Source organism: Grampus griseus (assembly GCF_964374135.1).
Source record: "Grampus griseus genome assembly, chromosome: 8".
In the NCBI taxonomy this organism is placed as follows: Eukaryota; Metazoa; Chordata; class Mammalia; order Artiodactyla; family Delphinidae; genus Grampus; species Grampus griseus.
In genome coordinates, this window is record NC_139002.1 from 62,792,557 (window position 1) to 62,805,693 (window position 13,137).

Consider the following 13,137-nt stretch of genomic DNA (forward strand, 5'->3'; position numbering starts at 1 on the left):
CCTTGGTTGTGCTCCAGGGAGTCTACTGTGTGTCTTCTACCTTACATCCATGAAGCCGAAATTGTGCTCTACTAGTTTTTCTTCTTAAACTCAAGTTTATAATTAGGTCAACTTTGAAAGAAACTGGGAATGAAATTTTTTAAAATATCCAACCATCCCGTCATTCTTAAACAGCGACCATTTTTACTCCTATTATGTTCTCCCTTGCTCCGGGAGTGGGTAGACATACATGTGCATGATAGGTGTATATGTAATTGTGATTACTGTGTAGACATGACTTTGAGGTTTCCTTTTCACATGATAGTATTTCAGAAACACATTTAAATACTTACATACAATTATCTGATTATTTTAATGGCTACATGATGTTTAATATTTCATTAGGTAAATATTGTGGCTCGAGTGAAGCAAGATAAAAGTGTCGCTTAGAAATCTCACTTTCCCACTAGGGCCTCCCATGGGACTAGTAGCCTGGGTGAGTCATTAAGGGTCTAAGCCCAACATTGTTTTCCTAGAACGATAAACTGATGATCAGTGGTATACCCAGAAGTGTTTGGCCTGACTGGACTGACTCATGATAACCAAATTTCCAAATGAGTTTAATAGTTGATTGTCACATCTGTAAACACTAAGGTGATTGAACTCTTGGATCCAATAAGCACCTATACTTCCTCTGGGAAAATGTATATGATATGGGTTACAATGTGATTCTCTGGTTTCCTTGATTATTATTCAACTAGAAGACATTTTACTTAATGGAGTTTATCATTAAATCCAGTGCCTTGGGACTTCCCTGGTAGTCCAGTGGCTAGGGCTCCACACTCCCAGTGCAGGGGGCCCGGGTTCAACCCCTGGTCAGGGAACTAGATCCCACATGCATGCGGCAACTAAGAGTTTGCATGCCACAGCTAAAGATCCCACATGCTGCAACTAAAGATCCTGCATGCTGCAGTAAAGATGGAAGATTCCGCATGCCGCAGCTGAGACCCAGAGCAGCTGAATAAATAAATAAATAAAAGATCACGCTGTGTATTTAAAAAAATAGATTAAAAAAATAAATCCAGTGCCTTCATTTCAGCGACAGAGATATAATTTCTAAGTGACCTATGCACACAAGATGTTTGCTTAGCCTGCTTTTCCTTCTTAGCATTGCTGTAAACACACAGACCAATTTGTACTTCCTTAGCTACTCTCACAGCCTCTCAGGGTGCCACTTCTCTCAAGCAATATTTACAACAAATATGAGCTAGATGCTGAGGGGGCTAAAGGTTATCTCTGAGGTTATGCTCTTGTCCTCAGGTAACTCACAAAGTACAGATGGCAGGGAAATAAATATAAAGCCAACTATACATAGATTCCATATGTTGTTAAAAGGATATGGCAGAAGTCCCAAGGAGCAAGGAATGGGACAGAAGACACTGAGTTACTTTAGTCTTGAAAGATAAAGAGGATTTTGTTATGTGCAGATATTCTAAGCAGAAGGAAAGAAGAGAGAAGAAGGGGGGAATGCAGATAGATGTGATATATTTGGGGGGGAAATGGAAGCGTATGGTTGGAAAATAGGGTGGGAACAAAGTATGGAAAGAGAACCCAAGGCCAGGTTGAGGATGCTCTTGAATGCCCTACAAAGGGCTTGAAGGAAATGCCTTTCTGTATGTAGCTTCTTTCTTCTTCAGAAATATGACTTTTAGATTCCTGGGCAGCATTTTTATTTCAAAAATATATTAGCAACTGAAGGCATAGAGATCTGTGAGTTCCTTGGGAAAGTTATATCCATTTTTTTTTGGTATTGATAGAAATGAGTGTTTATACCCTTGATCTGGGAAGCTTACTAGAAAACAACCTATTTGTGAGAGAAGGCAGTTTTACCTGCTGGCTTTTTTCCTGCTCATTAAGAAATCTCATCTGTTTTTACTAGTAGTGTTAGACCTTCCTATGTGCACCCTAGGTTATAGATAGAAAAGGCTCAAATACCTGGGCATCTCTCCTAGGAATAAACTAATAAAACCTCACAGCTGAAGATCTCCCTTCTCTTTTTTGTTTCTCACAGATTGATGGGCTGTGTTCTCATTAGTGCATGTTGTCTGGATCTGTCTTCTGCTATTTTGAACAACCCAAACCTGAAGAGCCTGGACCTTGGGAACAATGACCTGCAGGATGATGGAGTAAGAATTCTGTTTGAGGCTTTGAGACATCCAAACTGCAATATTCAGAGGCTTGGGTGAGTTCAGTTTTCCATTAGGAAAATGATACCTATTTGGTGGCTTATACAGCTAGAAGAAATTTAGTATATGGCGAGACGATGAAAAATAAATGGGGCTAGAAGGTAAGTTATTCTCAGAAATGAGAATCTGAATTTCATATATACGGATCAGTATATTACATGTTATTAGTATAGAAGCCATATTTCACATTTCTTTGTGTCCCCCTTAGTACTTTGGACAGGGTATGTATTAAGTAAATAGCACTTAATTTAGGTCTTCCGTGTTCTGTCATCCTTAGATATTCCATCTGTCCTTGAATTACTTTTTCTTATTAAATCAAAGGTTTTACTAATCATTTTCTATCTGGAAAAATGCTGTCTGTGGTCTCAAGGAGCTTGCAATCTAATAAAATCTCGTCCTATGTTCTGAGTACTTTTTATGTTCAATGATGTATTGTTTAGATTTTTATTTTCTTTTTAAATCTTGAACTGATTGATATTGGCTAGTACATTTTTACTTATACAGCATGAATTATTGACCTCTGGGTCAAGAATTTTGCTCTACATGTGGGAAGCCTAGACGCTATGATACGTTTTCCTGGCTCTTCCAAGAAAGTGCTGCTTTTCTGTGTTTCCATTGTCAATTTATATATGTATTTTTCACAATTCTGATGTAACTTTGGGGTCTGAGTTTTAATTTTATTCTGCTTGTAACCTAATAAGTTAGCCTATTACTGTTGAGTGGATGCTGGCAGGAGATGTAGAATCCTATCAGAGACAGAGGACTTCATTCCTCAGAGTATAGCCCCATAAGCATTGGGCATGTTTGTGTCAGTTTCCTGAGTGCCCCAGGTCCCACAGGGTCGATGTGGAAGACTTGGATGGATGCCTCCACATGCAGTGGGTTGCATTCCAGGAGAGGAACGCTGAGTTTGGGGAACTCACCATTTTGTAGCAAGCAGAGAGCAAGCCTGCCCTTTGTCCTGGAGGGAGACATTTCTTCATCCCTCAAGGTTGCTCACTGCACACACATCCTAGGAAACAGCCAGGTGAAGTATTGTCAGGGCCTTGCATTTTTGTCAGTACAACATGTGGGAGAGTGAAATACCCGTGGGAGAATGTCTCCCCAAAATATCCAACACTTTTCTGACACAATACAGTCTTCGCTTCTGGTGAATTTTCACGTGGATAAGCCACTCCACTGGCCACTCTGATTAGTCTGACCAACAGAAGCTGGGACTAAATTTGTTCAGCTTGTCTCATGTGCCATTTAATTAAGGCTGCTATCAACAGGACTCCAAGCACAGGATGAGGCCAAATTGTAGTATTGGTTTAAACCATGCCCCAGGGCCCTGGGCTCAGCAGCTGAGTAACACCAGGAGGAACAATGGCTCTGGTTTTCCATTACAACTCATGAAAGGGAATTTAGAATGACCTGCTGCTCTTGGTGTCATTGGCAGTAAATAAAGGAGGCCAAAGATGGGCCAAAAACAACCCCTTCCCCGTTAAAGAGCCATTCGGTGGTCTACACTTCCCCACACGCACACACATAACCTGAAGGTGCACAGGTCGCTCCAGTGTGGGGTTTGTTGTTATATTTGATTTGGGTCACCATTACGTTGATTTGGTTACATCAGGTGGGCAGTGCCACTGAGTAGTTACAACTGCTTTGTTTGCCATATGTGACATAACCCACAGCTGTTCCCAGCATCAAGAGAGTTTTATGAATTCGTATGAGTCAGACTGAAGCAAAGTCACACTGTGTCTATACACACGAGAGGGGTCCACATTTGGGGTCTGCCATTGATGGCCTCAGCACAACAGAATAGCTCAGGGTCTGCCATGTCTGTGTGAAATTTTCCATTCTCATAGCATGTGGACAGCATGACAACTGGGCGGTGGGTCAGGTTGCCAGCCGCAGCTGCTGCTTGACACAAGCAGACCACATAATTATTTTGCCAGGCAGTAGTGTTGGATCTAGGGTGAAAAAGAGAGCCTTAGCTGTTCTCCCCACTCCCTGAACCTCCCAGGTTCTAAGGTGCTCCTTCCCCAGGTATTAGTGTTGCTAGTCTTCCCCCCAGCCATGAAGTCAGTGTGTCCACCGCAGTGTCTATAACTTCGCTTTTTCTCTAATCATCTGCCACTGGCACCGAGGGCTTCAGTCCAGAGCACTCAGGTGGGAAAGGGACAAAAGCAATTTTACAACATTTATAGAAACCTGTTATATTCCACATCTTGGCTTGTAGGGGGAGTTGTCCAGCATTGTACTCAACCAAATGATCGTTATCCTCATGACCTAGAGCCTTGTCAATCCAAAAGAGAATCCAGGGGCTTCCCTGGTGGCGCAGTGGTTGGGAGTCCGCCTGCCAATGCAGGGGACACGGGTTCATGCCCTGGTCCGGGAAGATCCCACATGCCGTGGAGCGGCTGGGCCCGTGAGCCACGGCCGCTGAGCCTGCGCGTCCGGAGCCTGTGCTCCACAATGGGAGAGGCCACAACAGTGAGAGGCCCTCCTACCGCAAAACAAACAAACAAACAAAAACAAAAAAACACAAGAGAATCCAGGCATCTGATCTGAATGAAGTTTGAATACCAAAGACCCTTTTTGGCTGGCCTGCCACCTGGAGGGTGTACCAATCAGGGTGGCCTGGAGTTGCTGTTAGGGAAAGAAAAGCATCATGCCGAGGAATGGTCAGGATACAATCCTGAAACTTCAAAATAGTTTTTTATAGAACCTTCTATCCCTTTCATCCTAATCATTACCCAGGAGGTGGCCAAAAAGAGATGAGGCATTTCAGGGGATAGCCACATTTAGTGACCAAACTGCCCCACTAAGGAATGTAGACCAGGAGTTGGTGAGGGAGGTACAGTCAGTAATCTTTTTGATTTAATTTTGAGGGGCCAGTCCAGAGATTTTTTGCATATCTGAAATTGTCTTAGTTTTCTATGAACTTGAATCGCCGCTTGGTTGTGTTCATCATATTCTGGTTATCCTCTCAGGGTTCTGCAGAGTCTATTCCCTGCTAGCATTGACTCTTGTTGTAGAAAAGTCTGAAACCAGCTGATTCTTCCCCTTCAATATCCTTACTGGTTAAAAAGAATTTTTTTTTTTTTTTTGGCCTGTAATGTCCTTAGAATTTCTTCTTTGGCCCAATAATTAGTCTTGTGTTGAATTTTCTTTATCAATATTTTTTCTCATATGCCATTTAAGTCTGCAGATTGTGCTCTTTTTTCTGTAGCGTTTCCTATTTTTAGATTCTGCTTATCTATTTGTCTTATTTTTTTCAACATGCTTATGTTGGATCTCTTTTGTCTGTATTCCTTATCCATAATTTTCTTTAATCTTTTAAAACTCATTCTTCTTTTGCTGGATTTTTCTAACTCATCCTACATATTCCTAAGTGTATTTTTAGCAGTTGTGACTTCTTTTTGCTTCTTTTAATGTGACCTTCATTCTATAATTTTTATTTTTCTCTTCTATTACTTTTAAGCTCTGCCAAATTATATTTTAAACATTTTCTTTATAAAATGTAAAATACAGAAAAATAAATAAAACTAATATTTTAAAAAAGCAAACGTGTATATAATCACACTCAGATTAGTAAATTGAATTTTCCCAGTAAACTAAATTCCGCTCAATCATCCCTCCCAAATCACAGCCTCTCTCCTCTTCAAGCAGTAAACCTCATCTTGACTTTTATAGCAGTAATTTATGTGTCTTCCTTTACAGTGAACCATAATATATGTAATCATAAACTCTATACTTGAAATTTGCTTGATTTTGAACTTTATAGACAGGGAATCATACTTTATGTATTCTTTTGTGTTATGATTTTCTTTTTGCTTAATGTTATGATAGTAGGAGTCATCCGGTTGTTTCACGTGGCTGTTCTCATTCATTTTTATTGCCGTAAAAGATTCCAGTGAATGACCATATGATAAACTATTGCTATCCTAAAACAAATAGACTGCCAGATATTTCTCTGGCAAAAATAGGTTTATTGGGGATCAGCAGAGAATCGTAATTTGGGGACTGTAACCATAATGAGCCATGTGCAAGTCTCCACATGGCAAGGAAAGGAGAATGCGTTGATAGAGAGGAAAAGGAAGCTGGAAGGGCTACAGTAAACTAAGAGTCCACGGCTTTTCACTGGCTAAGTCCTTGCCAGGAAAGTCCTTCTTCCAGTTGGGCTCTGCTATCTTTGCAGGGTGTGAGAGCTCCCTCTTCTGGTCTCCCAACTCTACTTAATTGAGGTTTCTGTTTATTAGTTCTCCTCTACTATAGAACCATTCCATTGTTGGTGGACTTTCGGGTTGTTTTCATTTTTTTTCTTTAATGATTAGTGCTGCTCTGAGTATTTTAATACATAAATTGCGAGATGTGTACACATTTATCTAGGGTAAATAATTGAGTGGAATTGTTATATCATGGGGAAAATCCCCAAGGATTGTACCAATTTATTCTACCACTGGCAGTGTGTAAGAGTTCCTGTTGCACTCTATTCTTGTCAATTTTGTCAGACTCAATTTTTTAAATTTTAGCCAGTCGGGTGTGGTTTTAGCATATGGTTGTGTAGGACTGAATTTATTTCTTCTTTGAACTTTGTAGAAATTTCTGGTGAAGCTATATGATCTGGAGTTCCCTTTTTGTGGAGAGTTTTTTGACTTCTCACTCAATTTTTAAATAATTATATATTTATGTAGTTTTTCTCTTACTGAGTAATTTTTGGTAAGTGATATTATTCCTGTGATTTTATCCATTTCAGCTGAATTTTAAAACTTACTGGCAAGTGTCTAGTATTATTATATTATTAATCTGCTTAATTTCTAAATCATCTCTAGTGTTTAGATAGCTAGTCATGTTTCATATTTCCTTCTTTTCCAGCAGGCTTCAGGTTATGATTTTCCTTCAAATCACTGCATTAACTTCACCAGACAAGTTTTGATATTATCTGTAGTGTTTTCTTATTTTGAGTCTAAAATAGTTAACTTCCCTTATGACTTTTTCTTCAACCCATGGATTACTCTAAAGTGTACTCCGTAATTTTTAAATATAAGAGGGGTTTCTTATTATCTTTTTATATTTAATCTCTAGCACTGTAGTTTGAGAACATACTATGCATGATTTCAATTTTTAAAAATTTGTTGACATTTATTTCATGGCCCAGTTTTTATATGTGTTCCAAAGTGTGCTTAAAAAGAATATGAAGAGTTGTGGGTTGCAGTATTTTGTATCAGTTAAGATTGTTAATTCTGTTGCTCAAATCATCTGGTATTTTTAGTGATTTTTTCCCAGATAATTCGATTATTGTGAAAAATACGTTAAAATATCTGTTATAATTACAGATTTGTGTATTTCACTTTGTAGTTCTGTTAGTTTTTATTTTCTATATTTTGAGACTTTTATTAGAGACTGCAAATGATTATGTTTCCTGATGAATTCTTGATAACCTTTCATGTCTTATAATGCTTTTAACCCTAAGGTTTATTTTGTGTGATATTTATGTACCTTGTGTCATAATTAGTGATATTGTTGCTCCACCACATTAATGTGTATTCCATGTGGGCAGTAACTGAAAAATATGTTTATATACTCAGCACTTATATAGGCACTCAAATGTTGAATGGCTAGATAAACAGAAGGTGAAAATTAAAATTAGTTGGTAGGGGGGATCATCAGGTCCGAAAGGTTGAGTTTAACATACTTCATCAGTTCATGGTATTATGTATATATTTTTTTAATTTATTTTTTTATTGAAATATAGTTGATTTGCAGTGTTGTATTAATTTCTGCAGTACAACAAAGTGACTCAGTTATACACATATATGCATTCCTTTTTGTGTTCTTTTCCATTATGATTTATCCCAGGATACGGAATATAGTTCCCTGTGCTATACAGTAGGACGTTGTTGTTTATCCATTCTATATGTAATAATTTGCATATACTAACCCAGAACTCCCAGTCCATCCCTCTCCCAGCCTCCCTCCCCCTTGGCAACCACAAGTCTGTTCTCTATGTCTGTGAGTCTCTTTCTATTTTGTAGATAGGTTAATTTGTGCCATATTTTAGATTCTGCATATAAGTGATATCATATGGTACTTGTCTTTCTGACTTACTTCACTTAGTATGACAATCTCTAGGTCCATCCGTGTTGCTTCAAATGGCATTATTTCATCCTCTTTTATGGCTGAGTAGTATTCCATTGTGTATATATACCACATCTTCTTTATCCATTCATCTGTCGATGGACATTTAGGTTGCTTCCATGTCTTGGCTATTGTAAATAGTGCTACTATGAACATAGGGGTACATGTATCTTTTTGAATTATAGTTTTGTCTGGATATATGCCCAGGAGTGGGATTGCTGGATCATATGGTAATTCTATTTTTAGTTTTCTGAGGACCCTCTCTACTGTTTTTCATAGTAGCTCACCAATTTACACTCCCAAACCAACAGCACAGGAGGCTTCCCTTTTCTCCACACTCTCTTCAGCATTTGTTATTTGTAGAGTTTCTAATGATGGCCATTCTGACTAGTGTGAGGTGGAACCTCACTGTAGTTTTGATTTGCATTTCTCTAATAATTAGCCATGATGAGCATCTTTTCATGTGCCTATTGGCCATCTGTATGTCTTCTTTGGACAGATGTCTATTCAGGTCTTCTGCCCATTTTTCGACTGGGTTGTTTATTTTTTTGTTGTTGAGTTGTATGAGCTGTTTGTATATTTTTGAAATTAAGCCCTTGTTGGTCACATCGTTTGCAAATATTTTCTCCCATTCCATAGGTTGTCTTTTCATTTTTTTATGGTTTCCTTTGCTGTGCAAGAGCTTGTAAGTTTGATTAGGTCCCATTTGTTTATTTTTGTTTTTATTTCTATTGCCTTGGGAGATCGACCTAAGAAAACATTGGTACGATTTATGTCAGAGAATGTTTTGCCTATGATCTCTTCTAGGAGTTTTATGGTGTCTTTTATATATTTAAGTCTTTAAGCTATTTTGAGTCTATCTTTGTGCATGGTGTGAGGATATGTTCTAACTTCATTGATTTACATACAGCTGTCCAACTTTCCCAGCACCACTTGCTGAAAAGACCATCTTTTTCTCATTTTATATTCTTGCCCCCTTTGTCGAAGATTAATTGACTGTAGGTGTGGGGGTTTATTTCTGGGCTCTCTATTCTGTTCCATGGATCCAGTTCATGGTATTATATTGTCTTTGGTTTATGCAAGGGCCTTCTGTCAACTATTGGTTGGTTGATTAGTTGGGTAATTTATATCCATTAACCATGTCCCCTTCTCACTTATAGGCAACTTACCTAATGTGTTTGAAATATGCCATAGAACTATATGTACCTTATAAAAGATGCAATGTTATTTTTAGAGGTATGAAATTTTTGCATAAATGGCATGGTGCCATTTATATACCTTACCTTTTTTCCCCTTAATTTCTTTAAAATACACAGGACATTTAAAAAATGTCTTTTCTTTTTCATGTTATTTTTCATTGTGGTTTATCACAGTATATTGAATATAGTTCCCTGTGCTATACAGTTAGGACCTTGTTGTTTATCCATTCTATATATAATAGTTTGGACCTGCTAGTCCCAAACTTCCAATCCAACCGTCCCCCACTTCCCCTCCCCCTTGGCAACCAAAGACTGTTCTCCATGTCTGTGAGTAGGTTTCTCTTTTGTAGGTAAGTTCATTTGTGTCATATTTTAGATTCCACATATAAGTGATATCATATGGTATTTCTTTCTCTTTCTGACTTACTTCACTTAGTATGATAATCTCTGGTCCAACCATGTTGCTGCAAATGGCATTATTTCATTCTTTTTTATGGCCGAATAATATTCCATTGTATATATGTACCACATCTTCTTTATCCATTCCTCTGTTGATGGACATTTAGGTTGTTTCCATGTCTTGGTTATTGTATATCTTGCCTTTTAACACTCAATACCATATTTCTAAAATCTACTTATGTTGCTCCATATATATATATATATATATTTTTTTTTTTTTCAGTACGCAGGCCTCTCACTGTTGTGGCCTCTCGCGTCATGGAGCACAGGCTCCGGACGTGCAGGCTCAGTGGCCATGGCTCATGGACCCAACCACTCTGTGGCATGTGAGATCTTCCCGGAACGGGGCACGAACCCGTGTCCCCTGCATCGGCAGGCGGACTCTCAACCACTGTGCCACCAGGGAAGCCCGATAAATGCTTCATTTTGTGAGCAGCTTGTGGGATCTTAGTTCCCTGACCAGGGTTGGACCAGCGATTGAACTCCGGCCCATGGCAGTGAAAGCACCAAGTCCTAACCACTGGACTCCCAGGGAATTCCCAATACATGCTTCCTATCAAGGGGATTTCTAACAGATTTTCAGATAAAGGAAAATTCTTTTGCTTTTTAAACTAAATTTCAGAGCATTACAGAGGAAGATAACTTTTCCATTTCATTTTATAAGGTTAGAAAAACTTTGATAATAGAACTTACAAAGATAAATTTACAATTGAATGTCACTTATGAATATATATGCAAAGATCAAATATATTTGAAAATTAATTCTAACAGTTAAAATATACCATGATTCTTATGATTTATAACAGAAGTACAAGAGAGGACAAGTATTAGTTGACTGATGGAGAAAGACCAAATAACCACCTTAATATATTATATGTTGAAAAGGCATTTAATAAAATTTAGTCTTTTTGGTCAGGTACTTCCATAACATAAGGACTGTTTACCCTGAGCTAACAATATACTAGAAGCAATGCCACTTACATTTTGAAAACATGCCTGGTATCACTGCTATCAGGTAACCCATGACCAGGATTAGGGTGAGGCAAGTGAGGCACTTATTCTCAGGGTTGTGCAAGTTCAGGGTCAGACACTGTCTTTATTTAAATTTTTAATATTTGGTTATCATGGATATTTTTGCACTAATTTTGATTTTAAAAATATTCCCTAAAATATTATTTATCTTGATTACTGAATTTTTTTGGCATCTTCTCAAATTTGTGCATCAGGCAAACCACTCCCCTCATCCTAAACAGAGCTCTGTGTTAGGGATGGTTTGCAATTTTATCAATAAATAGTGTAGTTAAGGAGTCAAATAGGATAGTCAAAGAATCAAATAGGGTGGTCAAAACAAATGTTGGATTTGTTGATTCTTTACATTTTGTCTGTTTTCATTTTATAAATTTATTTTGTAAATTCTTATTTTATCATTTCTGATATCTTTGAATTTTTTGTCAGTATGCTAACTTCTTTTTTTTTTTTTTGCGTTACACGGGTCTCTCACTGTTGTGGCCTCTCCCGCGGCATGTGGGATCTCCAGGACCAGGGCACGAACCCGTGTCCCCTGCATCGGCAGGCAGACTCTCCACCACTGCGCCACCAGGGAAGCCTGATAACTTCTCAAGTTAGATTCTTATTGACTTCCAACCTTTTCTTTTATTACAAGCATTAAGAATATAAATTCCCTTCTATTTACATTTTAGCTGAATTCCCATGCTTGACCATGGAGTCTTTTTTGTTTATTGAAGTACAGTTGATTTACAACATTATATAAGTTTCAAGTGTACAACATAGTGATTCACTATTTTTAAAGGTTATACTTCATTTATAGTTGTTATAAAATAATTGGCTATACTGTTGTACAATATATCCTTGTAGCTTATTTATTTTATACATAGTAGTTTGTACGTCTTAATATCCTGCCCCTATATTGCCCCTCCCTTCTTCTCTCTCTCCCCACTGATAACCACTACTCTGTTCTCTGTATCTTTGAGTCTCTTTCTTTTTAGTTATATTCACTAGTTTTATTTTTTAGATTTTACGTATAAGTGATATCATACAGTATCTGTCTTTCTCTCTCTGACTTTTTTCACTAAGCATAATACCCTCCAAGTCCATCCAGTATATGGAATATTTTAATTAGCATTCATGTCCAAATATTTTGATTTACATGAATTTTTTTTTTCTGTGACCCACATGTCACACAGAAGTGTGCTTGTACATTTCCAAACTTAGGCATTTTTTTAACATCTTTATTGGAGTATAATTGCTTTACAATGGTGTGTTAGTTTCTGCTTTATAACAAAGTGAATCAGCTATACATATACATATTTCCCCATATCTCCTCCCTCTTGCATCTCCTTCCCTCCCACCCTCCCTATCCCACCCCTCTAGGTGGTCACAAAGCACCGAGCTCATCTCCCTGTGCTATGCAGCTGCTTCCCACTAGCTAGCTATTTTACATTAGGTAGTGCATGTATGTCCATGCCACTCTCTCACTTCGTCCCAGCTTACCCTTCCCCCTCCCCGTGTCCTCAAGTCCATTCTCTACATCTGTGTCTTTATTCCTGTCCTGCCCCTAGGTTCTTCATGACCTTTTTTTTTTTTTTTTTAAGATTCCATATATATGTGTTAGCATATGGTATTTGTTTTTCTCTTTCTGACTTACTTCACTCTGTATGACAGACTCTAGGTCCATCCACCTCACTACAAATAACTCAGTTTCGTTTCTTTTTATGGCTGAGTAATAGTCCATTGTATATATGTGCCACATCTTCTTTATCCATTCATCTGTTGATGGACACTCAGGTGGCTTCCATGTCCTGGCTATTGTAAATAGAGCTGCAGTGAACATGGTGGTACATGACTCTTTGAATTATGGTTTTCTCAGGGTATATGCCCAGTAGTGGGATTTCTGGGTTGAATGGTAGTTCTATTTTTAGTTTTTTAAGGAACCTCCATATTGTTCTCCATAGTGGCTGTATCAATTTATATTCCCAACAACAGTGCAAGAGGGTTCCCTTTTCTCCACACCCTCTCCAGCACTTCTTGTTTGTAGATTTTTTGATGATGACCATTCTGACTGGTGTGAGATGATATCTCATTGTAGTTTTGATTTGCATTTCTCTAAT

The 13,137-nt window shown here is 38.1% G+C and overlaps 1 protein-coding gene across 1 annotated transcript in view; it reads left to right on the forward strand.

Moving 5' to 3' along the window:
* Window positions 1-2,225, forward strand: part of NLRP14 (NLR family pyrin domain containing 14) — a gene marked incomplete at both ends in the record, with an annotated part of 19,865 nt that extends 17,640 nt beyond the window's left edge. Inside the window, 2 exon segments of the mRNA XM_082660088.1 lie at window positions 607-683; window positions 2,051-2,225. Coding sequence (XP_082516214.1) covers window positions 607-683; window positions 2,051-2,225 — 252 coding nt within the window.
* Between the last annotated feature and the right edge of the window lie 10,912 nt (window positions 2,226-13,137).